Source organism: Cyanistes caeruleus, unplaced genomic scaffold (genome assembly GCF_971803275.1).
Source record: "Cyanistes caeruleus unplaced genomic scaffold, bCyaCae1.hap1.1 HAP1_SCAFFOLD_89, whole genome shotgun sequence".
Classification (NCBI taxonomy): Eukaryota; Metazoa; Chordata; class Aves; order Passeriformes; family Paridae; genus Cyanistes; species Cyanistes caeruleus.
This window is the reverse complement of record NW_028255894.1, coordinates 222900-247929: the sequence shown is the minus strand read 5'-3', so window position 1 is coordinate 247929 and position 25030 is coordinate 222900. Positions and strand designations below refer to the sequence as shown.

The following is a 25030-nucleotide window of genomic DNA, read 5'->3' as shown; positions in this document are numbered from 1 at the left end:
AGCAGCCGGGGGTGCCCACGGTGTGGGTAGCAGGAGCCAGGCAGGGGCTGCAGTGACCAGCAGTGGGGCCCTGAGGGGCTGGGGGAGCCCATGCTGAGCGTCCCTGGGCTGTGAGGGCACATTTCCTTCAGTGGCATCACCTGGGCCTGCACCTCATGAGACACACAGGGAAAATTTGGGCTCTCTCCTGAGGTGTGCAGGGATCCCTCATGAGGAGTGCAGCAGGGTTAAATTGAGAGGGTTTTTTACTCTTCTCAGCACAGCAAAGGGGACACTCTTGGCCGAGGTTTTGCAAAGCTGGGAGGAAGTCTCTTGTGAGCCCTGGGGCCCGGCCTGTGGGCACAGCGGGCAGGCAGAGCCCATCCCTTGAGGCCAGTCCGGGCTGCTCGGGCCGGGCCGGGCCGGGCCAGGCCAGGTGAGGGCCACAGCAGGGAAGGGCCACGGCCGTGGGCTCTGATGAGGCTGCCGAGCTTCACCCTGGCCCTGTGCTGCAGCCAAACACACATTTACAACCACAGCCATTCTCTGGGGCACAGGAGGCACCCAGGGCTATAACTGAGGCCGTGGCTTCTCACCCTGAAGGGAGGCTGGCTCTGTTGGTTCAGAGGGCACAGCTTAGATCCCAGTTCCCTTTGTAAACCTGCCGGGGAAGTGTTGAGGGCAGAGAGTTCCAACCCTTCTCACTAAGAAGTGTGGCTGATGCTGTGGTTTTTTTTAATTTTTTGCCCTCTAAATTTGTGTCCTGGCAGAGGATTAAGTTTGCTTGCTCTCAGTAAGACCCTTTTCTTCTTGGTGCTGTTGTAAATGAAATTAAAATCAGACAACTAGATCGATTGAGTTAATAGCAATTAAATAACAAGGGAAAAAATTATACAATTTAGTGAATTGAATACAAGAATAAAATTTAGTAAAAGAATTCAATTTAGTAATTTGAATAGCAATTTGGTATAAAAGGAATACAATTTAGTAAAAGAGTACAATTTAGTGAATATCTTCATATATATATATATATATATATATATGTATGTATGTATGTATGTATGTATGTATGTGAATATAGTTTGCCAGTAATTAAGTATGATTAAAGCATAAGCAAAACTGACCGGGCTACAGAGAGGACTTCTCACCGCACCTCACATACAAAACAAAGCAATTCAAACAAAACTCATATACTGTATGCTTATAATATTCATTAATGTTTCTCTTAAGTTTTCTCATATTTCTGATTCTTTGACTTTACGTCACTATTCGTCATGGTGCATGCTTCATTTGTTGCTAGGGGGTCTTCAGTCTTCTTTTGGTGGTCTTTTGGATGAAGGCTTACACTCATCCTCGTTGTCCTCTGGATAACTTTAAAGGCTGTGCATGCTTACTAAGTGTTGTGTTATGCAAGTAAGCATTGTGTTCCACTAATTAGTCTTACATTTCATAATTTTCAGGCCCTATGCCTAAAGTCGTTCCAACTTTGTCCATCTCATGGTCAATTTTCTCTTGGGACATTACTTATCCCAGAACTACATAATCTATCTTAATTTTGACATGTAACATTTTTAAAGGGGTACATCTGCTTGTAACACCAATTCCCCTGATTGCTTCTAATAATAACTTTCCAAACAGTTACAATTTAGTTAGCACAAATCATTTCCATTTATCACAAGGGGATTCACAGAACTCATCCTGATGGATGAGGAAAAGGGAGTGGGAACTCAGCAGTGAGGAGACCGGAGGGCTGGAGAGCAGCTCTGAAAGACACTAAACTCCCACCAGACTTCTGAAACATTGCTGTTCTTCAGCCAGTGACAGGATGAGTCCCTGAGACTGGGGCTTGGCCTTCCTTGTGGTGAGGGGCATCAAGGAAGGCTGCAGTGTGATGGAGATTGTGATGGGCTGGGAACTCACTGGGGGAAAGGAGGGAGCAGTTGTGAAGTAAAAGGCAGGTGTGGGGACAGAACTGTTCAGAGAAGGGCTGAGCTACAGCTTGAGCAAAATGAAAAAATGTCATTTGGGATCATCCCAGAGGGATTTCATTTCAGAAGTCATGGAACAAGTTTAATTTTTGGGGGTGTCATGTTTTCCCTTGGAGGTGGACACTCTGCAGACTTGAGCTGCATTGCCAAAATGCTCAGGTCTCTGCTGCAGGTCACAGCATTTCTTCTTTGGCTGATCCCGGCCCGGTGCTGAGCCCAGCAGAGCCCTGGCAGAGCCCAGAGCAGCCTCAGCATCCGCAGAGCCCGGCTGCAAGGAGAGAAAGCAGAAACCGCCCGTCAGCTGAAGGCTCCTGTCCCCTTGTCCCAGCCAGCCGCGGTGCCCAGGCCATGCTGGCCGTGCTCAGAGCTGGGCCCAAAGCTGCCCATCACTGCTGCCTTGGGGAGCAGAGCAGGAGGGCAGGACATGTGCCCAGCCTGCAGCCAGCCACGGCAGATCCAGCCCCTCAGCAGCTGCCCAGAGCGGGATGCTCCTGTGCCCGCTGCCATCTCCCAAAAGCTCTTGTCCCAGCCATGCCAAGGAGATGAGGACCCACCTCACACCATCCGCTGCCACAAGAAAAGCTGGTCCCAAACGATGTCCTCAGTCTTCTCCAAGGGCACGGCCCATCCACGCCACAGCTGGTCCCAAGCACTTCCCGATCCAGACTGGACCCCACCTAGAACGCTTCCTTTAGGAAAACAAACAACAAATTAATGAAAATAGGTTACAGACAAAAAGGGGAAACAAGAAAAATGGTAAAAAATCTTATCTCTGTCAGGAGCTTGAGGAAGGCCCAACCCCTACATTCTAGGGAAAAACCCACCCATGGGTGAGGGAAGCCCATGCTTTCTCCCTTCCCCCCTGCACTGTCCCCCAAAATCACGGTGATCCCAAAGCAAAGCAGGGGAGTGGAGCAGCCCAAGCCCTTCCTTGCCTGCACAGCAAAGCAGCCGTGCTCAGGTTCTAGAGTCCTTGTGCTCCAAATTGTGGGATTTTTCTTAGATTTCGTGGTATTTTGTGGAGATTTGGTGGGATGTTTCTGGAATTTTTGGGACTTATTTGCACTGTTGTAGAATTTTCTGGAATTTAGTGGGATTTTTCTTGAATTTTATAAGATATTGAGGAGATTTTGTGGGAGTTTTGTGGGATTTTGAGGGATTTTTAGCAGACATGAAGGATTTTGAGGTAATTTCTTAGGTTTTGTGGAAATTTGTGGGGGTTTTGTGGGAAGTTTCTGGAATTTGTTTGGCTTTGGGGAAGATTTCTGCAATTTTATTTGAGTTATTCTGGAATTTTGTGGGATTTTGTGGCGACTTGGAGAATTGTGAGGGATTTTTCTTCGATTCTATGGAATTTTGTGAAGATTTGGTGGGATGTTTCTGTAATTTGGTAGGGTTTTGAGAACATTCAATGATTTGTGTGGGATTTTTCTGCAATTTTGTGGGATTTTCTTGAATTTTACAGGATATTGGGGAGATTTTGTGGGAGTTTTTTGGAATTTTGAGGGATTTTGAGGAGACATGAAGAATTTTGAGGTATTTTTCTTAGAGTTTGTGGAAATGTGTGGGGATTTGGTGGGATGTGACTGGAATTTGTTGGGGTTTTGAGAAGATTTATGGAATTTTGTGGGATTTTTCTGCGATTTTGTGTAAATTTGTGGAGATTTTCTGGGATGCTTCTGGAATTTGGTGGGGTTTTGAGGGAATTTAGGGAATTGTGTGGGATTTTTCTGCAGATTGGTGGGATTTTGAGGAGACTTGAAGAATTATGAGGGATTTTTCTTACCTATCTTGGAATTTTGTGGAGATTTGGTGGGATGTTTCTGGCATTTTGTGGGATTTTTAGCAGTGTTGTGGTATTTTGTTGGACTTTGAGGAGTCTTGAAGAATTTGGTGGGACATTTCTTAGATGTTGTGGAAATTTGTGGTGATTTGGTGGGATGTTTCTGGAATTTGGTGGGGTTTTGGGAATTTTTCAGGATTGTGTGGGATTTGTCTGCAATTTGGTGGGACTTTTCTTGAATTTCATAGGATATTGAGAAGATTTTCTGTGAGTTTTGTGGAATTTTGAGGGATTTTGAGGAGACATGAAGAACTTTGAAGTATTTTTTTAGATTTTGTGGAAATGTGTGGGGATTTGGTGGGATGTGACTGGAATTTGTTGGGGTTTTGAGTAGATTTATGCAATTTTGTGGAATTGTGTGGGATTTTTCTTAGATTATTGTGGGATATTCAGGGGATTTTCGAGATGTTTCTGGAATTTGGTAAGGTTTTGAGAAGATGTCTGCAATGTGTTGGTATTTTTTTCTGGAATGTTGTGGGATTTTTAGGAGACTTGAAGAATTTGGTGGGATTTTTCTTAGATGTTGTGGAAATTTGTGGTGATTTGGTGGGATGTTTCTGGAATTTTGTGTGATTTTTTCCCAATGTTTTGGTATTTTGTAGTGTTTTGAGGAGACTTGAAGAATTTTGTGGGATTTTAGATTTTGTGGAAATTTGTGACGATTTTGTGGGATGTTTCTTAAATTTGGTAGTGATTTCGGGAAAATTTAGGGAATTGTGTGGGATTTTTCTGCAATTTTGTGGTATTTTGTGAAAATTTAAATAATTTTGTGGTATTTTTCTGGAATTTTGTCACGTTTTTCTTGTATGTTGTGGAATTTTCTGGGATTTTATGGGATTTTGAGGAGACTTGTAGAATTTTGTGGGATTTTTCTTAGATTTTGTGGAAATTTATGGCGATTTGGTGAGATGGGACTGGAATTTGGCAGGGTTTTGAGAACATTTCTGCAATTTTGTGGGATGTTGCTGGAATTTTGTGGGATTTTTTGAAAATTTCAATAACTTTGTAAGATTTTTTTGGACTTTGGTGGTATTTTCTTTAATTGTATCCAATTTTTGTGGAATTTAGTGGAAATCTGAGGAGATTTGGTGGGATGTTTCTAGAATTTAGTGGGGTTTTGAGAAGATTTAGGGAATTTTGTGGGATTTTTCTTAGATTTTCTGATATTTTTCTTAGATTTTGTGGGAATTTATGGAGGTTTTGAGAGACGTTTCTGGAATTAGTTTGGGTTTTTAGAAGATTTAGGCAATTTTGGGAAATTTTTCTTGAATTTTATGGGATCTTTCTTGATTTTTGTGGGATATTGAGAAGATTTCTGAAATTTTTCTGGAATTTTGAGGGATTTTGATGAGACAAGAAGAATTTGGTGAGGGATTTTTCTTAGAATTTGTGGAATTCTTTGGAGATTTTGTACGATTTCCCTGGAATTTTCTGGAATTTTGAGAAAATTGAAAGAATTCTGTGGGATTTTTCTGCAATTTTGTGGGATTTTTCTTGAATTTTGCAGGCTATTAAGGAGATTTTGTGCAAGATTTTTGTGGAATTTTGAGGGATTTTGAGGCGACATGAAGGAGTTTGAGGTATTTTCTTAGATTTTGTGGAAATTTGTTTAGATTTTGTGGGATGTTTCTGGAATTTGGTGGTCTTTTGGGAAGATTTCTGCAATTTTGTGGATTTTTTTTTTTAATTTGGTGGCATTTTGTGGAGACTTGAAGAATTATGAGGGATTTTTCTTAGCTTCTTTGGAATTTTGTGGAGATTTGGTGGGATGTTTCTGGAATTTGGTAGGGTTTTGGGAAGATTTAGGGAATTTTGTGAGATTTTTTTCTGGAATCTTGAGGGATTTTGAGGAGACTTGAAGAATTTTGTGGGATTTTTCTGAAATTTTGTGGAAATTAGTGGGGATTTTGTGGGATGTTTCTGGAATTTGGTAAAGTTTTGAGAAGATTTAGGGATTTTTTTGGCATTTTTCTATAATTCTGTGGGGATTTTTCTAGAATTTTATGGGATTTTGAGAAAATTTAAATAATTTTCTGGGTTTTTTCTTGAATTTATGGGATTGCTTTGGAATTTTCTGGAATTTTTCTTGAATTTTGTGGGGTTTTGTGAAGACTTGAAGGATTTTGTGGGATTTGTCTTAGATTTTGTTGAAATTTGTGGGTATTTTGTGGGATGTTTCTGGAATTTGATAGGGTTTTGCGAAGATTTAGGGAATTCTTTGAGTTTTTTTGGAATATTGTGGATTTTTTCTGGAATTTTGTAAGATTATGAGAACATTTGGGGCAATTTTTATGAAGATTTTGATGAATCAAATAGAAAAAAAAAAGGGTAAAACTGCTGAAATTTCGGTAAACAAAGGTTAAAAGCAAAACCCTCCAAAGGGACCTGAATTCTGCGCTAAATCCGCATGGTTTGGCCTAACATCAGCCAAATGGGGTTAAAATCATCCCAAGGGGTCCAATTGCAACCAAAAGGGCATAAAAATGCCCAAACTGGTATAAAACCCACTCCAAATGGCCTAAAATCACCCTTGGATCTCCCAAATGGGTGCAAGATCCACCCTGAAAGTCGCTGGTTTTGCCTCAAATCACCCAAAGGGCCCCAGCATCCCCCAGCCTGGCCTGAAACACCCAAAAGGGACCTGAAATCACCCGAAAAGGGCTCGGTTCGAGCGGCACCGGGACTGGGAGCGAGACCGAGATCGAGACTGAGACCGGGACTGAGACCGGGCCTGAGACTGGGACTGAATCTGGCACCGGCACCGAGACCGGCACCGCTCCGGGACCGGGACTGAGACCGGGACCGGCACCGCTCTGGGATTGAGATCGACACCGGGACCGGAATCGGCTCCGGGAGTGCCCCGGGACTGCTCCGAGACTGAGACCGAGGCCAGCACAGGGACTGGGATCAACACCAGGAGTGCTCTGAGACCAAGACTGAGACCAGAACCAGGATCAGCACCGGGATCACTCCTGGACCAGCACTGGGATCAGCACTGGGATCACTCCAGGACCAGCACTGGGATCAGCACCGGGATCACTCCAGGACCAGCACTGGGATCAGCACCGGGATCACTCCTGGACTAGCACTGGGATCAGCACTGGGATCACTCCTGGAGCAGCACTGGGATCAGCACTGGGATCGCTCCAGGACCAGCACCGGGATCAGCACTGGGATCACTCCAGGACCAGCACTGGGATCAGCACCAGGATCACTCCAGGACCAGCACTGGGATCAGCACTGGGATTGCTCCAGGACCAGCACTGGGATCAGCTCTGGGATCGCTCCAGGACCAGCACTGGGATCAGCACTGGGATCACTCCTGGAGCAGCACTGACACTGGGACAGGAACTGCTCCGAGGCCCAGACTGAGACCAGGACTGAAACCAGCACTGGCACCAGCACTGAGACTGGCACCGCTCCGGGACCGAGACCGGGACTGAGAGTGAGATGGAGACAAAGACTGGGACTGGGAGTGCTCTGGGACCGACACTGGGACCACCACAGCTCCGGGACAGAGATCGACACCGGGACCAGAATCAGCTCTGGGATCGCTCCGGGACCACTGCGTTCACTCCGGGCAGTTTTGGCCGTGCCCCCAGGCGAGACTGGGGAGGGCTGGGAGAGATTGGGAGAGAACTGGGAGGGAACTGGGAGGGAGCCCTGGGCAAGGCGGGACCGCCTCGGTTCGCATCGTTCCGGTGCAGCCATCCCGGTCCATGTGATCCCAATCTCTGGTGCTGATCCATACGGTCCCAGTCTGTGCAATCCCAGTCTGGGCAATCCCAGCCCATGGATCCCAGTCTGTGTGGTCCTGCATGGCACACACTCCAAGAGTCTGGAATTCCAGTTGCCAGCAAGGAAAAGATGTTCCTGCCCTTGAAGGCAAAGCTCTTGAGAAGGGGCTGAGAGCCAAGTGCAGCAAGATCTTACAGTGACATTTCCCTGCCAGCCCCCAGAACTTCACCCATGCTTGTTGTAGCTCCTGGATTGGGAATTAAATCAGGGCAGGGTCTCTGGTAGGAGCTGCCCTGGGTGCAGGGAGACGCTGATGTCAGCGTTCAGGAACACACATAATCACAGATTGATTATATGCAGGTGCTTTATTGAAGCACATGGGAACTAGGGGTATCAGCAACCCAAATCTAGCTCCATCATCTTTGTCCAAAGTGCACATATTTATACAATTTCAGCTGTAGCAGTAATCACTGTAACAACCTTATCAATATTGCCTCATTAATATTGCTTGATTAGCTTTATCAATATTGCTTCATGAGAGTTAGCTCATCCTTGTACGAACATGTACGGATCTTATCTCTGGGTGGGTGTCTTGGAATCCCCAAGTACCAGTTCCCGTTACCGTAAACATTTCAGCTTGCTAGACCATCCCCAATACCAGACATTCTTGTGGCCTACTTCTACATGGTTTTAAGAAACATTTTCAGAAACATTTAACCCCAGAGTAACAAGGGTTTCACTGCTGTGGTGTCACAGAGAGTGGAACACTGGGGCTGTCACTGCTGTGGTGTGTGATAGATTGACATTTAAGTGAAAAAGAGAAACAGCTAAGGATGTTAAGGTTGCTGGAGGGTGATGGGAGTTTTTTCTCCTGGCCTATAACCGGTCATTTCCAAGAACTGACAGTAGTTTTGCCCATTGAAAAGTGATATCAACCTGTGAACACCACCCTTTAAAACTTAAGCCTGGGAATTTCTCTTTCTCTTTGGTTTCTGGCTTTTGAAGAGGTAACAGGGCTCTGGTTCATCCTCCTCCCCCCCAAACAGGAAAAGGCCGCGGGGGGAGCGGGGCTGGCCTGAGTTCTGCGGTTCCTGGCGGGGGATGGAGACTGTGAAGTGACAGGAGCCCCGTCCCAGAGGGAAGTACTCCCATCTGTCCTACTGGTCTGGCCTTAATGTAAATCTTTGAGTTGATCAAAGGGTCATTGCTAAACAAAACCTTGGTTTTGCCTGCTGACATTGCTGGTCAGGCAGTGTCCCAGGAGATGCTCTTGATGGTTGCCTCTTTTCCTGGGCATGGCACTGGAGGAGGTCCAGGCCCAGGTGATGCCACTGAAGGAAATGTGCCCTCAGCCCAGGGATGCTCAACACAGACTCCCCCAGCCCCTTGGGGCCCTGCCTCTGGTCACAGCAGCCCCTGCCTGGCTCCTGCCTGCCCACACCGTGGTCAGCCCTGCCTGCTCCTGGACATGGAGCTCAGCCAGGGCTGGTGCTGTGTGGGCTTTGCTGGTGGTACCAGCCGGACACTGGGGTGAGAGCTCCATCTCTTTATTGGAACAGAAGAGCTGTGCTGGGCCCTGCCCTGGCAGGAGGGACCCACCTTCAGTCCAGGCCACAGAGCAGGGCGGGTCCCTTCAGGGACACAGGGCCTTGCTGTGGGTGGTGGCAGCATCTGCACAGCAGCAAGCTGGTAATGCAGCTGTGACAGGGACATCACGTATGGGCATGGAGATGTGAAATGTGTGGTGCAGGTGTCCCTGAGGGAGGTGTTTGGCCTTTCCTGTGAAGCTGCAGAGGGGAACCTGTTGAGAGAGGAGATGGCTGAGGCCCCAGCTGCAGCTGGCACACAGGGACCCTCCTGCACACTGGGAGATTCTCACTGTGCTCAAAGTTTCCCTCTGAAGACTAAGAGCTGAATGTGGATGGGCTTAGCAGCTGATCTGCAGGCCAAACAATTGAGGTAGCAAAAGGAGAAGTTGAGAAAATACAAGTTTATCCATAGCAAGGAGGAAAGCAAGGCCGTTAGCATGGAAACCAATTAAAAGTGATATAAGGGGTATTTGCAGTTGTAATAAATGGAATTGGTTCGTGCTAACTAAATTGTAACTGTTATTAAAGTTATTATTAGAAACAATCAAGAATCAGTGTTACAAAGGAGATGTACCCCTTTGCAGATGTTACATGTCAAAATTAAGGTACAGGATGTAGTTTAGAAGATAAATGGTGTCTCAAGACCAAAATTGCCTTGAGATGGACCAAAATTAGAACAAATTTAGGCATTGGGCCTAAAGATTAGTAAACATAAGGCTAATTAATAGACTTACATAACACAATGCTCAGTATGTATGCACAAACCTGTAAGGTTATCCAAAGGACAACAAGGAAGAAGAGAAGCCTTCGCCAAAAGACCACCAAAAGAAGACTGAAGACCCCCTAACAACAACTGAGGCATGTGCCGTGAAGAAAAGTGATGTAAAGTCAGAAAAACTTGAGATAGGAGGGAACTTAGAGGAAACATTAAGGAATATGTATAACGATACAGTATATAAGTTTAGCTTGAAGTGCTTTGTTTTGAATGTGAGGCAGGGTGGGAAGCCTCTGTACCCTGGTCGGTTTTGCTTATGCTTTAATCATACTTAATTACTAGCAGATTATTTATATAAATTTTAATTTTTATTAAACTGTATTATTTTACTAAACTGTATTCTTTTATAACACATTACTATTCAATTTAGTAAATTGTATTCATTTTTAATTAAACTGCCATTAACCCAAGGGACCTAGTTGTCAAAATTCTAATTTCATTTATAACAGTATTTTAACAAAGAAGGCTGTTACAACAACATTTGTATTTACCAAACATGACACAACATGAGCTATATTAACAAAGAAGGCCCCTTACGGTGACAACATTCTACTGCTCAAACTGTAAAACATCTTTGTGTACTGATCAGGAGGTCACGATTTGCTCTTTACAATCCTGATGCTGAATGTCTCCTGAGGAGGTCTGGTCACAGAGAAGAATGAGCCCCTTGTGGGCTGCCCCTGTTTGGACAACCTGCTCCTCACCCTGAGCCTCAGCATGTCTGACATCGCCCACCTGGGACTGACATCCCAAAACATTGAAAATATTTCCCTTTATAATTTTTCTTTATAATTAAAATCTAATTAATTAATAAAAATCAAATTTTATTTTTATAATACTATTATTCTGTATTTTTATAACCTAATTTTTATGTTTATATAAAAGAATTGCTACGTTTTTAGCAACTAAAAACATTATCGGTCCTTGGTTCAAAATAGCACATTTCCTTTCATTAATTAATTGACCACTATTTCTCCCTCTTTATGCTAATTACACATATTTTTAGTCCTTTGATCATCATTTTTATCATTTTCTCAGACAGGGTAAAAGGGGCCACTTTGGGGTCCATGGGGACTTTTCTGAGGAACATTTGGGGCAGTTTTGGGTCGGGGGACGGAACTTAGAGAGAACTTGGGGGTCTGGAGGACACATGGGGAGCCGGGTGGGCACTTGGAGCGGCATTTAGGGATTCTGCGAGACAATTCGGGGTTCGGGGGAGCACTTGGGGGTCCAGGGGGGCACTTGGAGGTCAGGGAGGGGAATCTGGGGGCCCTTCGGGGTCTGGGCGGGCACTTGGGGGGCTGTAACAGGGAATCTCTGGGTCGCGGGGGATGATGGGAGTTGTAGGCGCCGGTATAATGAGGCTTAATGGGCCGCGGAGCATCACGGGAGTTATAGGCGCAGCTCCAATGGGTTCCGGTAAGGCGCGGGGCATGACGGGAGATGAAGTCCCGGCTGGAATAGCGCTCTATGGGCGCCGCGGAGCATGATGGGAGCTGTAGTCCCGGAAGTGGCTCGGAAGGCGCGTTCGGCGGTGTGGGAAAGCGCTTGGAGAAGACTTCTGCGTCCGAGCTGCAGGTGCTCTGGGCGAATGTACACGGCTCGGGAGCACTTGGGGGGAACCTGGGGAGCTGTGACCGGGCTCTTTAGGTCGCGGGGCACGGCAGGAGGTTTGGGCGCGGAACTGTGTTGTGGGATGATGGGAGATGAATTCCCAGCAGTGGCTGGAAGGGGAATCTGTGGGGTCGGGAGCATTCAGGGATCCAGGGACACTTTGGGGGGCCTCGAACGGGCGCTGAGGGGGCACTCGGGGATCCTGAAGGGTCTGGGGGACACATGGGACTTATGGGGGGTGATACCAGGGTTCTGGGGAGTGCAGGGCATATTCCCAGTTCCTCACAGCCTGGTCTCAATTGCCCCCTGGAGGCTCCTACTGACTGCCAGTCTGATCCCAGTATGATCCCAGTCTGATCCCAGTATGATCCCAGTATGATGTCAGTACACAGCCAGTGCAATCTCAGCCACTGCCAGGATGATCCCAGTACAAACCAGTCCCTGCCAGTGCTGCCACTCCTGGGATCCCCCAGCCCTCTCTGTGTTCCCTGGTCCCACATCTCCCCAGAGGAGCCCCAAGGGCTGGCAGTCCCCAGCCAGGGTCCCCAGCCAGCCCCAGGTTGGATCTGCAGCCCCCAATTTTCCCAGTTTCCCTCTCCTTTTCCCCGGGCCGGGTTCCCCCCGTCCCCAGCGGGTGGGAGCAGCGGAGAGCCCCGCGCTGCCCATCCCGACCTGTCCCGGCTCCATCCCCGCTCCTGCCGTGGGCTGTGAGGGGTTTGGGAACGGGGCACAGAGGGTGTCGCTGCTCCTGGGGGAGGAGGAGGAGGGATGGAAGAGGAGGGATGAAGAAGGAGAGAGTGACGAGATGGAAGTAGGAGAAGGAGGTGGGGTTAGGGAGGAAGAGGAGGAGGAAGGATGGAAGGGGAGGAGAGGGAGGAAGAGGAGGGACAAAGGAGGATCACGGAAAGGAGAAGGAACCACAAGGTTGAGCACTCCTTGAATTCATAGCCCCCTCCTGTGGGATCATCACCCACCATCCCACAGGTGATGGGGGAGTGGGAGCTTTGCCCGGATATCCTGGGGGGGTCCCTGGGTTGGGTTTATTTTGCGGGGGGGGAATGTTTGGAGAATGTGGAACTCCAAAGCTGAGTGGAAGATCCTACTTGGGGGGACATTGGGGGGTCTCACCATCCCTAAGTGGGGAAATGGAAACAGGGGGAACTTTTTGGATTCCTGGCACTCCCAGCAGCCTGGGGATGGTAGGGACCGAGCAGACAGGTTGTCCCTAGTACAAGCTTGACTCCCAGCAGCTGGGACAGGCGGGAACCCTTGAACCTTCTCTTCTTAAAGACAGGGGAGACTAGAGATGGGGAACTCCTGGGAGGCATTTTCAGAGCTGAATATTGGTGGTTTTTGAAGGTTTTGTGGACCCCAGATGTTCGGTGACTTCTAGAGATGAGCTTGGACAGAGGGACCTGCAAACTCATTGTCCTCATCCCTTGTATTTCCCCAAACCAGGATTTCCCATTCCCAAACTTTGGCTGGATGGAGAAGGAGGCTGTGAGGAAGAGGAAGATGTCCCAGGACACCGAGGCAGGTGAGGAGGAAGTCAGTGCCCCTTTCCCCCTCTCTCCTGCTCCATCTCCCAGCCCAGCATGGCCCCCGGCTGCAGGACAACCCCGCTGCCGACGCCGTCCTGCCGGGGACGCACTGGGGGGATCTCCTTCCCCTTCCCTCTGGCACGGAGGCAAATCCCATCCTCTCCTTGTCCTTCCTCCCCCAGACAAGGAGCTGAGGATGGAGACCAGGGAGAACAAATTCCCACGGCAGAAACTCGTGGAAGAGGCCGTTTTGAGCAGCTCCACAGTGCAGGAATCCAATGGGGAGGAAAATCCCCAGAGATCCCGCAGGAGAAGGGGCTCCAAAGGCTGCCTAGGGTGCTCTGAGGAGGAAAGACCCACCCTGTGCCGGGAAGGCGGCCGGAGATCCAGCCGGGGCTCTGAGCTGGTGGTCCATGAGCAGCTTCAGGATGGGGAGAAGCCCTACAAGTGCTTGGAGTGTGGGAAGAGCTTCAGCCAGAGCAACAAACTGATCCGCCACCAGATGATCCACACTGGGGAATGGGCCTACGAGTGTGGGGAATGTGGGAAGGGCTTCAGCTGGAGCTCCCAACTCATCATCCACCAGCGCATCCACACTGGGGAGAGGCCCTACGAGTGTCCCCAGTGTGGGAAGAGGTTTCAGAGCAGCTCCACTCTCCTCAGGCACCAGCGGATTCACAGAGATGAGAGGCCCTTCCGCTGCCCTGACTGTGGGGAGGGCTTCAAGCAGAACTACACCCTCATCACCCACCTGCGCATCCACACTGGGGAGAGGCCCTATGAGTGTGGGGAATGTGGGAAGAGCTTCAGCCAGAACTCCAGCCTGATCTGCCACCAGAGGATCCACACCGGGGAACAGCCCTATGAGTGTGAGGAATGTGGGATGACCTTCAGCCGGAGGTCCCAGCTGATCATCCACCAGATGATCCACACTGGGGAGAGGCCCTATGAGTGTCCCGAGTGTGGGAAGAGGTTTCAGAGCAGCTCCCATCTCCTCGAGCACCAGCGGATTCACACGGATGAGAGGCCCTTCCGCTGCCCCGAGTGCAGGAAGGGCTTCAAGCACAACTCCCACCTCATCACCCACCGGCGCATCCACACTGGGGAATGGGCCTACGAGTGTGGGGAATGTGGGAAGAGCTTCAGCCACAGCTCCAGCCTCAACACTCACAAACGCCTCCACACTGGGGAGACACCCTACGAGTGTCCCCTGTGTGGGAAGAGCTTCACCTGGAGATCTAGCTTGACCCAACACCAACGTCAGCACCAGTAAGGGAAGCTCTGCAAATGCCCCAAAGTTCAGGAAGAGCTTTGTGCACTGCTCCAGCTTCATCCCCCCTTGGAAAATTCAAGGTTGGCAGAGACCTGGTGATCCATGTCCCTTTGATCCATGCTGGGGAGACACCTGTACCTTTTCCTGCCTATGGCAATGACATGATGTGGGATCAAAGAACGTGAGGGTCTGGCCATGGCCCTTTTGTTATATTCAATCCCATCTCAGGTCATTGCCAGGGGCAGGTGTTGGGGGTTAGGTGTCTTTTTTTTTTTAATTCTGGATTGCCCGTGGAATTTTTACCCATTAGTTGTGGGGACAGCCTAACTGTGGGTACTTGGTGGGTGCTTGACAAAAGACAAAGAGTTTGGCCGGGCCCAGGGAGGGAAGGGGGGCAGGAAAAGAGGAGAGCGGGGACAGTTTGGGGGGCTTTCTTCAGCTTCGGAGAAGGACACTTTGGGTGCAGAGATGCTGCGGTGGGCACAAGAGAATTTCACCATCACCCACAAAGAGCTGCTGCTTTTTCTCCTTCTCCCCTCTTTGTTGGTGGCCTCGCACCCCCTGTCCTGCCAGGATGTGTGGCAGTGCCAGGCACCGCCGCGGAGCTGCTGATCCACCTCAGCCACCGGCCCAGGATCTCAGCTCATCCCTGCTGTTCCAGCTGAGTGTTCCTCAGAGCCCTGCAGGAGCACCGGGACTGCCCACCCGAGGGGGTTTGTGAAACAAAGCCTCTCCTCCATCCCTTCCCGTCTCAGCTGAGAAGGTTGTAACAGGGGCCCCCTGGTTCTGTTTTCTTGTTAATGCTGAAGTTATTGTTGTTTGTTTGCCTGGTTATAAATACTAATAAAGAACTGTTATTCCTATCCCCAGATCTCTGTCTGAAAGCCCCTTGATTTCAGAATTATAATAATTCATAGGGAGGGGGTCTACATTTTCATTCCAGGGGAGGCCCCTGCCCTCCCTAGCAGACACCTGTCTTCCAAAACAAAGACAGATGGGGAGTTTCTCCATCCTCCTTACCCTTGTGGGGCCAGCAGTGCTCTTGGTTCCTCATGCTCTTTTTGTGGGGCCTTTTGTGTCTGTGCCCCTCGGACTTAGGGGGACAGGGGATATTTGCTGCCCCCTTTCTGCTTCTGGGAAGCCTGTGCGGGCTCTTTGTCCCTCTCTGATTTGGGGGGTGCCAGTGTTGTCACCATCTTGGCAGCCCCCGGCTGCTCTCTGTCCTTTGCCAGGCCAGGGGTGTTCTCTGTCCCCTTGCAATTGTGCCTGTGGCTGGCACAGGCACAATTCCCCTCCTCTTTGGGGGGGCTGGCAGTCTCCCCTTCCCCCTCTGACTTGGGGGCTGCTGTGGCCTCCATCCATCTCTTATTTTGAGTTGCCAGGTATTTATCTCCCTTCAGTTTGGGGGGCCCGGGGATCGCCTCCATCCTCCTCCAGTTTTGAGGGGCCTGGGAGTAGTCTCTGTCTCCCACCGATTTGGGGGGACTGGTGCAGGCTCCACCCCCCTCTGATTTTGAGGGACAACCTGGAGGAAAGGCACCAAAATCTTGACAAAGGCTGAAGAGAACGCTCTGATTACCCCTTTTGCCAAGAGGTTCCCTTAGCTGAAGTTGCTAACCAGGACAAAACTTCCAGGCCCGCAGTGGGTTTTGGGTTGTTTTATTTCCTGGGCCCTCAGTCCTGCGTGGGACTCGGGAACTGGGTGCTGCAGAGGCTGTGCCAAGGCATCAGAAATGCCCGCCCAACACCCAAGGGTGGTAGAAGATCTGCTCCAGCACTGGCCGGTCCATGGGGTGCTTGGACAAACAGCAGCGGATCAGATGTTGGCACTCTGGGGAGAGAAGGCAGAAAGCGGCGCTCACTTGCAGAAGGCTCCTGCCCAGCTGCTCCCGGCGCCTGCAGAAGCCGGGCCACGCTGCGTGTGCTGGGAGCTGCCCTTGGCTGGAGAGCGGCACGGCAGGACAAGCGTCCCCTCCTTCAGCCAAGCGTGCCACACCCAGCCTGCCACGGGCCACCTGCTGCAGCCGGCCCTTGAGGGCACATGGACGTCCCGCGCAGCTGCGGGAGGGCCGGGCTGGGCTGTGCGGTGCCACCTGCCAAAGCCTGCCTGCTTCAGGCCGTGTACCAACCTGGAGAGACCTCCTGCGGGAAGAAGAGCTGCCCCAACACGGTGTCACACTCGTTCTCGAAGGGCAGGAACCCGCACACCATCTCCAACAGCAGCACGCCCAGGGACCAGATGGTCGCCCCATCGCCGTGGTAGCAGCGCAGGCCGATCCACTCGGGCGGGCAGTACGTGCGTGTTCCTAGGGGAGACGGGCGGCACTGCTCAGGCGCAGGCTGCTGCCTTCCAGAACCTGGCGCCAGCCTCCTGCCAGAGGCAGGGGCTGCAGCCGTGGCCACAACTTCCCCCCAAGGCCTGCCTGCCTCCCCCTGACAATGGGCCAAAGCCAAGAATCCATTCTGCAAGGCTGACAACGCCAGCGGAGCAGGCCAAGGCCTTGTGGGCCTGCCAAGCCGAGGAGCCGGGGCCCGGCTTTTGCAGCCCCTTTCTGTCGGCAGGGCCGGCAGCCGGCTCCTGGGGCACAGCACCTGCCCCGTGCCACAGGGCAGCCGGCAGCCGGCTGAATGCTGTACCCTGCGGCCCAGGAGGGAATGGGGCCGTGCAGTGCCTGGCACTGGGAGCAGGGCCCGCGCTCTGGGCTCACCGGCAAACTGAGTGAAGGCCCGCTCCTGGAGGAAGGTGCCGCAACCGAAGTCGATCAGCTTCATCTAGCCAGTCTCTGGGTTGATGAGGAGGTTCTCTGGCTTGATGTCCCGGTGCAGGACACCGCAGGCGATGCAGTGCCACACGGCCTCCAGCACCTGCCAGAAAAGCCAGCGCGCTGCCTCCTCGCTCAGGAACTCTTGCTCCAGCAGGATGTGCAAGAGATCCCAAGATTGCTCCGGATGCTCCATCACCAGCACAAAGCTGTCGGGCAGCTGGAACCAGTCTAGGAGCTGGATGATTCTGTGGCAGCCAAAGCCCACCTTCAGCATCAGCACGATCTCCAGTGGAACACAGGTGCCATCGGGCTGTGAGGAGAAGACAATGCCTCCATCACAGGGCCTGATGCTGCCAGGAACCCCCCAAGTGTCCGCATGTGCAGCAGCCCCAGCCAGCGCCAGCCACCTTGCTCTGACCTGCTTCTAGGCTGGTCTCAGAAGCCCTGGCCTGGCCTACGAATGCCCCTCCAGAGCCCCATGGCAGCCTCAGACAGCTCCTCAGGTCTCACCTGCTGGTACAGAAGCCTTGTTGGTATTTGGTGGCTGTATGGGAGCAGCTTCCTGGAGAAAGAGGAAACTCCCTGGTCCCCCGGGAATCTTTTCCTCCACAAGGCATGGGCTATTGCCAACTGGCACGTCCAGCACCGTGTCCTGGGAGCTGTGGTCCAGCAGCTGCTGGCTCCAGGACACTTGCTGCTCCTCCACCTGCTCCTGAGATGGCTCCCCTGGATCGGGCTGGGCTTCCACTTGGACCTGTGGGCTTTCCCTGGCCATGTCAGTGCCCAGGGATGCGCCCATGTTGTTGAAGTCCAAGGGTCCAAGGAAGCTGGGAGACCTGTCCCTGGGCTCTGCACCTTCTGCAGGCTGACAGGTCTGGCTGAGCCTCTCTGAGGGATGGAGGCTGTCAGAGATAGCAGAGGCTCCTGGCACCATGGACGTTCTCTGACCGCCTGAGCTTCTTGCACAGACGGCGGGTCTTCTCTGCTGTGCCATCCTTGCAAGGCTTGAGGCTCTCCCACCGATGGCCAATCTTGCTGGGAGCAGCCTCCTGAAGGGATGGCGGCTTCTGGAGAAGCTAGGCAAGCCACAGCAGGGCAGGTGGCCTCACCTCATCAGCTTCTCCAGTTCTTTTCACAACGCCTGCCACATCCCAAAGTAGAGCGGCACAGATGTCCCATTGTGTGCCCAGTGCCGGATCATCACTTCCTGCAGCTCTTGGGCCACTGCCATGCAGGGACCGCAGCTGCAGGAGCTCTCCAGAGGGCTTGCGGGAGCACCTGGCCGCCGGCGAGGGGTGGCCCGAGGCCTGGAGAACCTGGGAGCTGCAGGGGCTGCTCGGTTCCTCCATGGGCCTCTGGGCCTAACCCTGGGGCGCTTCCTCGTCTGCCGCCTCCGTGGTTTCCAGTGGCCACCGGCCCAGCAGACAGCCACAGCGGCCAGCAGCAGGACAAGGGCAGCCATCAGGACGCCACCGTCACCCATGGCTACGGCACGTCCCATGGCGACTGCACTGGCAGCTGCGGGGGCTGGCCCGGTTTATATAGGGCTGTCGCGGTGATGTCACAGTGCTGTGGCCAGGACAGCTGTGTGACATCACAGCCCTGCAACACACCAGAGCTTAACCCCTTTGTGACATCACGGCCCCACCCAATTCAGGGATCACAGCCCTGGCTCATCCCTGAAGATGAACATGGCCTGGAAAAGCCTGGAAATCAGAACCGGAGCTCAGCCCCTTGCAATGAATCCTCCCCAGGAGCAAGTGGCAGCACATCAGGAAGAGTGCTGCTACCACCTGTGTCAAGCCCCAGCTCCCAGGACGCTGCAGCGGCACCAACTTCAAACAACCACTACCCTGTGCCAGAGAAGATCCCCCAGAGACAAAGGGAGGTGAAGTTCCTCTGTCTCTGGGGAGCTCTCCTGAAATGGCTGGCGGGGACAGCAAGAATTTTCTCATAGCAGCTCACCAACTTCTGCAGAGCCTCCGCTCTATAAATCCGGATATTCCAAAGAGCGCTCATGGTTGTCCCACTGCTCTGGTTTCGACTGCCATGGGGTTCCTCTCTTCCCAAGAGCTGGCACGTGCTGGGTTTGGATTCAAGATGGGAATGCTGTGATTCAGTCTGGGGTGGTTTGGTTTCTGCTGAGCAGGGCTTGCCCTCTTCAAGGACTTTGCAGTGTCCCTTGGTACAATGCGTGTTTTCCTCTGGGAAGGGATGGATGAGTGTTGAAGACAGAGGCAATAAATGCATTAGAAAACCTGCACTGTGTCTGTGTCCATGTTTGTCAGGGGACCATCCACATCCTGGAAGGGGACGATGTAATTTCTATTTTTTAATTTTTTTTTATTAATGGATTTAACAAGTCAATTTTTATTGTGCCTCACATTTTTGGCCACCTTCATCTCCAGCTGAGCTTTCAGTGCACCAAATTTCTTGCTGCAGTGGCAAGAAGCATCTCTGTACTCTTCTCCTGACCTTCATTCCTTGTCCTCTACCCATCCCATCCCGCCCCAGGGAGCAGGGACCGTCCTGGGGCAGATGCAGGAGGATATCCAGGACCATCCTGACCAGGGATGGGTGCCAAGGAGATCCAGGAGGGTTCAGTGTCCAGCTCTAAGTCCTGGGACACCCTGTGCCGTGCTCCCAACAGCCCCGATTTTCAGGAAGAAGCCACAGCAGCCTCCCTGCCATCGATGGATTTTTCTTCCAGGAATTCACTGTGGAGCTTGTTTCTGTTTTCCTGCTCTTTCTGAGCTCCTGTCAACATGGCATGGAGCTGGAAGAGGTGGAGAGGAGAAACGTCGGTAATGGGAAGACAGAGGGAAATTGCTGGGGAAAAGGGAGACACACACCCCTAATGGTGGCTGCAGAAAGCTCCACATGCTCCAGCCTGCCCCAAAACCAGGGACAGCCCTGGCTAAAATCCAAGGAAAAACAGTGCTGAGGATCCAAGGAATCCGAGCCATGATCTGTGTGGAGAGTGTTCCTGACAGGAGGAACGTGAATGGAACCGAGCGAGGCTGGGGCAGGAGGGTCAGAGCGAGCAGAGAAGGGGGGCCCATCAACATCCTAATTTACTGCTCCAGAGAAAGAAAAATTCCCAGCTGTTGCTGCCCGCTCGGCCCTTCACGCCCCGGCTAGCTTGTGCCAAGCGTCAGCGGCAGGAGTGGGGAACCAGGTGAGCACTGTGTGGCTCGACCTGGAACCTCTAGAGCTCCTTTGGGCTCGGGCTCTATAGTATGCAGGGCGACACGAGGTGCAGTAAAGGGAGAGAGAGTGCTCGGAGTCCTCCAATTTCCCAGGAACAAGTTTATTCTAGCAGGTGCAGGGAGAAGGCGATGAGGGACAGGGCTGGGATCTCGAGGAGAAAGTCCGAGCCGAGACCCTGGGCACCTCTGTGCGCCAGGTTTTAAAGCCCGTGGGCGGCTCATACAACAACCAATAATATTGCAGCAGGGGAGGTGTTGTGGGAAGGGGTTACAATACACAAATCCACTGGTAGGGACTTGGGGGAGGGAGGATAGCCATACAACCAATAGGGCATCGAGTAAGGGGTGATGAGCAGGGAAGGAACCAGAACAAAAGGTGTGGTGTACATAGACTGATAGGGCTTGGGGGTAGGACCAAAGTGATGGATGGGGAACAATCTGGAAAGAGGGGAGAGGTTTACAATGACAGGCAACTGGGAACAAACTATATCGGGATAGTGGGGAGTAACTGGGGCAAACCAACTCTAAACTCAACGAAGGTGAACAAGCAGACTTAATGAAAGTAAACTAACAGGCGGCAACACCCAGCTTTAATTCCAAGGAGGATAATTTAATATCTCCTTGGCACCTGCAGATCTATGACCTGAATCCAGTCATTCGTTTCCTTCAGGTCTCCACCCTCGGGACCAGTTAAACAGATAGTGGGGTTAAACTCTTTCCCACTTGTTAAATCTGGATCTGCCCATTCCATGAGAGACTTTTTATTGTGTCCCTCAGAGAATCCTTCTGGAGCAGAAATCCCAGTGTGAAATGAACGGGGACAGGGAGTGTTGGGTGAAGAACTGACTAATGTGATAAGGGAATGTGCCTCGCTGGGGATCCAAGCCAGCCGAATTTCACCCAGAAAAAAAAGAGGCATTAAGTTCAAGCCTTGGGAAGCATTTGTTTAAGTTGTGGCAAAGAGAAAGGGCTTATGGCAGTTAATATGTTAATCATCTCACCCCTTATAAGATTATGTTTCTAGAATGTTCCTGGTTCTCTCCCCTGATTGGTTGTTATTTGATGCAGTATTTTGCATATTTCTAACCCCAGTTTGTGGTTGGACCCATGCCCTCAGACTCTGTCCTCAGACCTACCCTATATATTTTTGTGTCTGCCCGTAGTCCCAGTCTTTGCAGTTTGTCCCTATACTGCGCACGGTTTATGGGAGTTGTGCTTATTTTATTTCTCATTAAAGTGTTAATTTTAGGTGGACACAAACTCCATCATACCCTTTCATTTTATTTGCACCTCAATTCCCTGAAGTCAGAGATCGCTAAAGTATTAAAGGTACTGGTTTTTCAATGGGATAGGATCCATTTAATTCCCAGAAAGAGGCACAGAATTAGATTTGAATCCAACTTCAGATTCAGCATGGGAATGTAGTGGACAGCACACCGATGGTTTCCCTGTTGCTAAGCAGGGCTTGTCCTGTCCATGGGCTTTGCAATCCCCTGTTGGACAATCCATGTCCCATGCTCTGCCAGCAAGGAGGTGACACCATCACCGTACCCCTCCTCATCCCCGTGTCCTATTTAGACAAGAATCTTCCTTCTCCTCTGCTCCAGAGGGTGCTCGAGTGCCCACAGGGAGCCCCTTTCTCATTCCCATGGAACTGGTGAGGGCTGCTGTGATGCAGGGCCGTGATGTCACAAAGGGATTAAGCTCTGGTGTGATGCAGGGCCGTGATGTCACACAGCTGTGCTGGCCACAGCACTGTGACATCACCACACCAGCCCTATATAAACCAGGCCAGCCCCCGCTGCTGCCAGTGCAGTCGCCATGGGACGTGCCGTAGCAATGGGTGACGGTGGCGTCCTGATGGCTGCCCTTGTCCTGCTGCTGGCCGCTGTGGCTGTCTGCTGGGCCGGTGGCCACTGGCAACCACGGAGGCGGCAGACGAGGAAGCGCCCCAGGGTTAGGCCCAGAGGCCCATGGAAGAACCGAGCAGCCCCTGCAGCTCCCAGGTTCTCCAGGCCTCGGGCCACCCCTCGCCGGCGGCCAGGTGCTCCCGCAAGCCCTCTGGAGAGCTCCAGCAGCTGCGGTCCCTGCATGGCAGTGGCCCAAGAGCTGCAGGAAGTGATGATCCGGCACTGGGCACACAATGGGACATCTGTGCCGCTCTACTTTGGGATGTGGCAGGCGTTGTGAAAAGAACTGGAGAAGCTGATGAGGTGAGGCCACCTGCCCTGCTGTGGCTTGCCTAGCTTCTCCAGAAGCCGCCATCCCTTCAGGAGGATGCTCCCAGCAAGATTGGCCATCGGTGGGAGAGCCTCAAGCCTTGCAAGGATGGCACAGCAGAGAAGACCCGCCATCCGTGCAAGAAGCTCAGGCGGTCAGAGAACGTCCATGGTGCCAGAAGCCTCCGCTATCTCTGACAGCCTCCATCCCTCGGAGAGGCCGTATGGCACTGCACGGCTTGTGGCGTTCTGCACCAGGACATCAAGCCAGAGAACCTCCTCATCAACCCAGAGACTGGCAACATGAAGCTGATTGACTTCGGTTGCGGCACCTTCCTCCAGGAGCGGGCCTTTGCACAGTTTGCCGGTGAGCCCAGAGCGCGGGCCCTGCTCCCAGTGCCAGGCACTGCACAGCCCCATTCCCTCCTGGGCCGCAGGGTACGGCATTCAGCCGGCTGCCGGCTGCCCTGTGGCACGGGGCAGGTGCTGTGCCCCAGGAGCCGGCTGCCGGCCCTGCCGACAGAAAGGGGCTACAAAAGCCGGGCCCCGGCTCCTCGGCTTGGCAGGCCCACAAGGCCTTGGGCTGCTCCGCTGGCGTTCTCAGCCTTGCAGAATGGTTCCTTGGCTTTGGCCCATTGACAGAGGGAGGCGGGCAGGCCTTGGGGGGAAGTTGTGGCCATGGCTGCAGCCCCTGCCTCTGGCAGGAGGATGGCGCCAGGTTCTGGAAGGCAGCAGCCTGCGCCTGAGCAGCGCCACCCGTCTCCCCTAGGAACATGCACGTACTGCCCGCCCGAGTGGATCGGCCTGCGCTGCTACCACGGCAATGGGGCGACCATCTGGTCCCTGGGCGTGCTGCTGTTGGAGACGGTGTGCGGGTTCCTGCCTTTTGAGAACGAGCGTGACATCGTGTTGGGGCAGCTCTTCTTCCCGCAGGAGGTCTCTCCAGGTTGGTACGCGGCCTGAAGCAGGCAGGCTTTGGCAGGTGGCACCGCGCAGCCCAGCCCGGCCCTCCCGCAGCTGCGCGGGACGTCCATGTGCCCTCAAGGGCCGGCTGCAGCAGGTGGCCCGTGGCAGGCTGGGTGTGGCACGCTTGGCTGAAGGAGGGGACGCTTGTCCTGCCGTGCCGCTCTCCCGCCAAGGGCAGCTCCCAGCACACGCAGCGTGGCCCGGCTTCTGCAGGCGCCAGGAGCAACTGGGCAGGAGCCTTCTGCAAGTGAGCGCCGCTTTCTGCCTTCTCTCCCCAGAGTGCCAACATCTGATCCGCTGGTATTTGTCCAAGCACCCCATGGACCGGCCAGTGCTGGAGCAGATCTTCTACCACCCTTGGGTGCTGGGCGGGCATTTCTGATGCCTTGGCGCAGCCTCTGCAGCACCCAGTTCCCCTGTCCCACGCAGGACTGAGGGCCCAGGAAATAAAACAACCCAAAACCCACTGCGGGCCTGGAAGTCTTGTCCTGGTTAGCAACTTCAGCTAAGGGAACCTCTGGGCAAAAGGTGTAATCAGAGCATTCCCTTCAGCCTTTGTCAAGCTTTTGGTGCCTTTCCTCCAGGTTGTCCCTCAAAATCAGAGGGGGGTGGAGCCTGCACCAGTCCCCCCAAATCGGTGGGAGGCAGAGACTACTCCCAGGCCCCTCAAAACTGGAGAAGGATGGAGGCGATCCCCGGGCCTCCCAGTCTGAAGGGAGATAAATACCTGGCAACCCAAAATAAGTGATGGATGGAGCCCAGAGCATCCCACAAGTCAGAGGGGGAAGGGGAGACTGCCAGCCCCCCCAAAGAGGAGGGGAATTGTGCCTGTGCCAGCCCTACAAATTGCAAGGGGACAGAGAACACCCCTGGCCTGGCAAAGGACAAAGAGCAGCTGGGGGCTGCCAGGATGGTGACAACACTGGCACCCCCCAAATCAGAGTGGGACAAAGAGCCTGCACAGGCTTCCCAGAAGCAGAAAGGGGGCATTAAATATCCCCTGTCCCCCTAAGTTGGAGGGGCACAGACACAAAAGGCCCCACAAAAAGAGCATGAGGAACCAAGAGCACTGCTGGCCCCACAAGGGTAAGGAGGATGGAGAAACTCCCCATCTGTCTTTGTTTTGGAAGACAGGTGTCTGCTAGGGAGGGCAGGGGCCTCCCCTGGAATGAAAATGTACACCCCCTCCCTTTGAATTATTATAATTCTGAAATCAAGGGGCTTTCAGGAAGAGATCTGGGGATAGGAATAACAGTTCTTTATTAGTATTTATAACCAGGCAAACAAACAACAATAACTACAGCATTAACAAGAAAACAGAACCAGGGCCCCTGTTACAACCTTCTCAGCTGAGACGGGAAGGGATGGAGGAGAGGCTTTGTTTTCACAAACCCCCTCGGGCGGGCAGTCCCGGTGCTCCTGCAGGGCTCTGAGGAACACTCAGCTGGAACAGCAGGGATGAGCTGAGATCCTGGGCCGGTGGCTGAGGTGGATCAGCAGCTCCGCGGCGGTGCCTGGCACTGCCACACGT

At 52.2% G+C, this 25030-nt stretch overlaps 2 protein-coding genes across 2 annotated transcripts in view; one reads left to right on the top strand and one right to left on the bottom strand.

The window, feature by feature from the left end:
- LOC147646604 (uncharacterized) overlaps nt 1-25030 on the bottom strand; it is a 518783-nt gene that overhangs the window by 373801 nt on the left and 119952 nt on the right. The gene's annotated exons all lie outside the window — the stretch shown is intronic.
- On the top strand, nt 12537-15209 carry LOC147646608 (uncharacterized). Its single transcript, XM_086873200.1, has 2 exons — nt 12537-13063; nt 13250-15209. Exons 1-2 carry the CDS (start codon nt 12922-12924, stop codon nt 14338-14340), a joined length of 1233 nt encoding a protein of 410 aa, XP_086729326.1. The 5' UTR covers nt 12537-12921; the 3' UTR covers nt 14341-15209.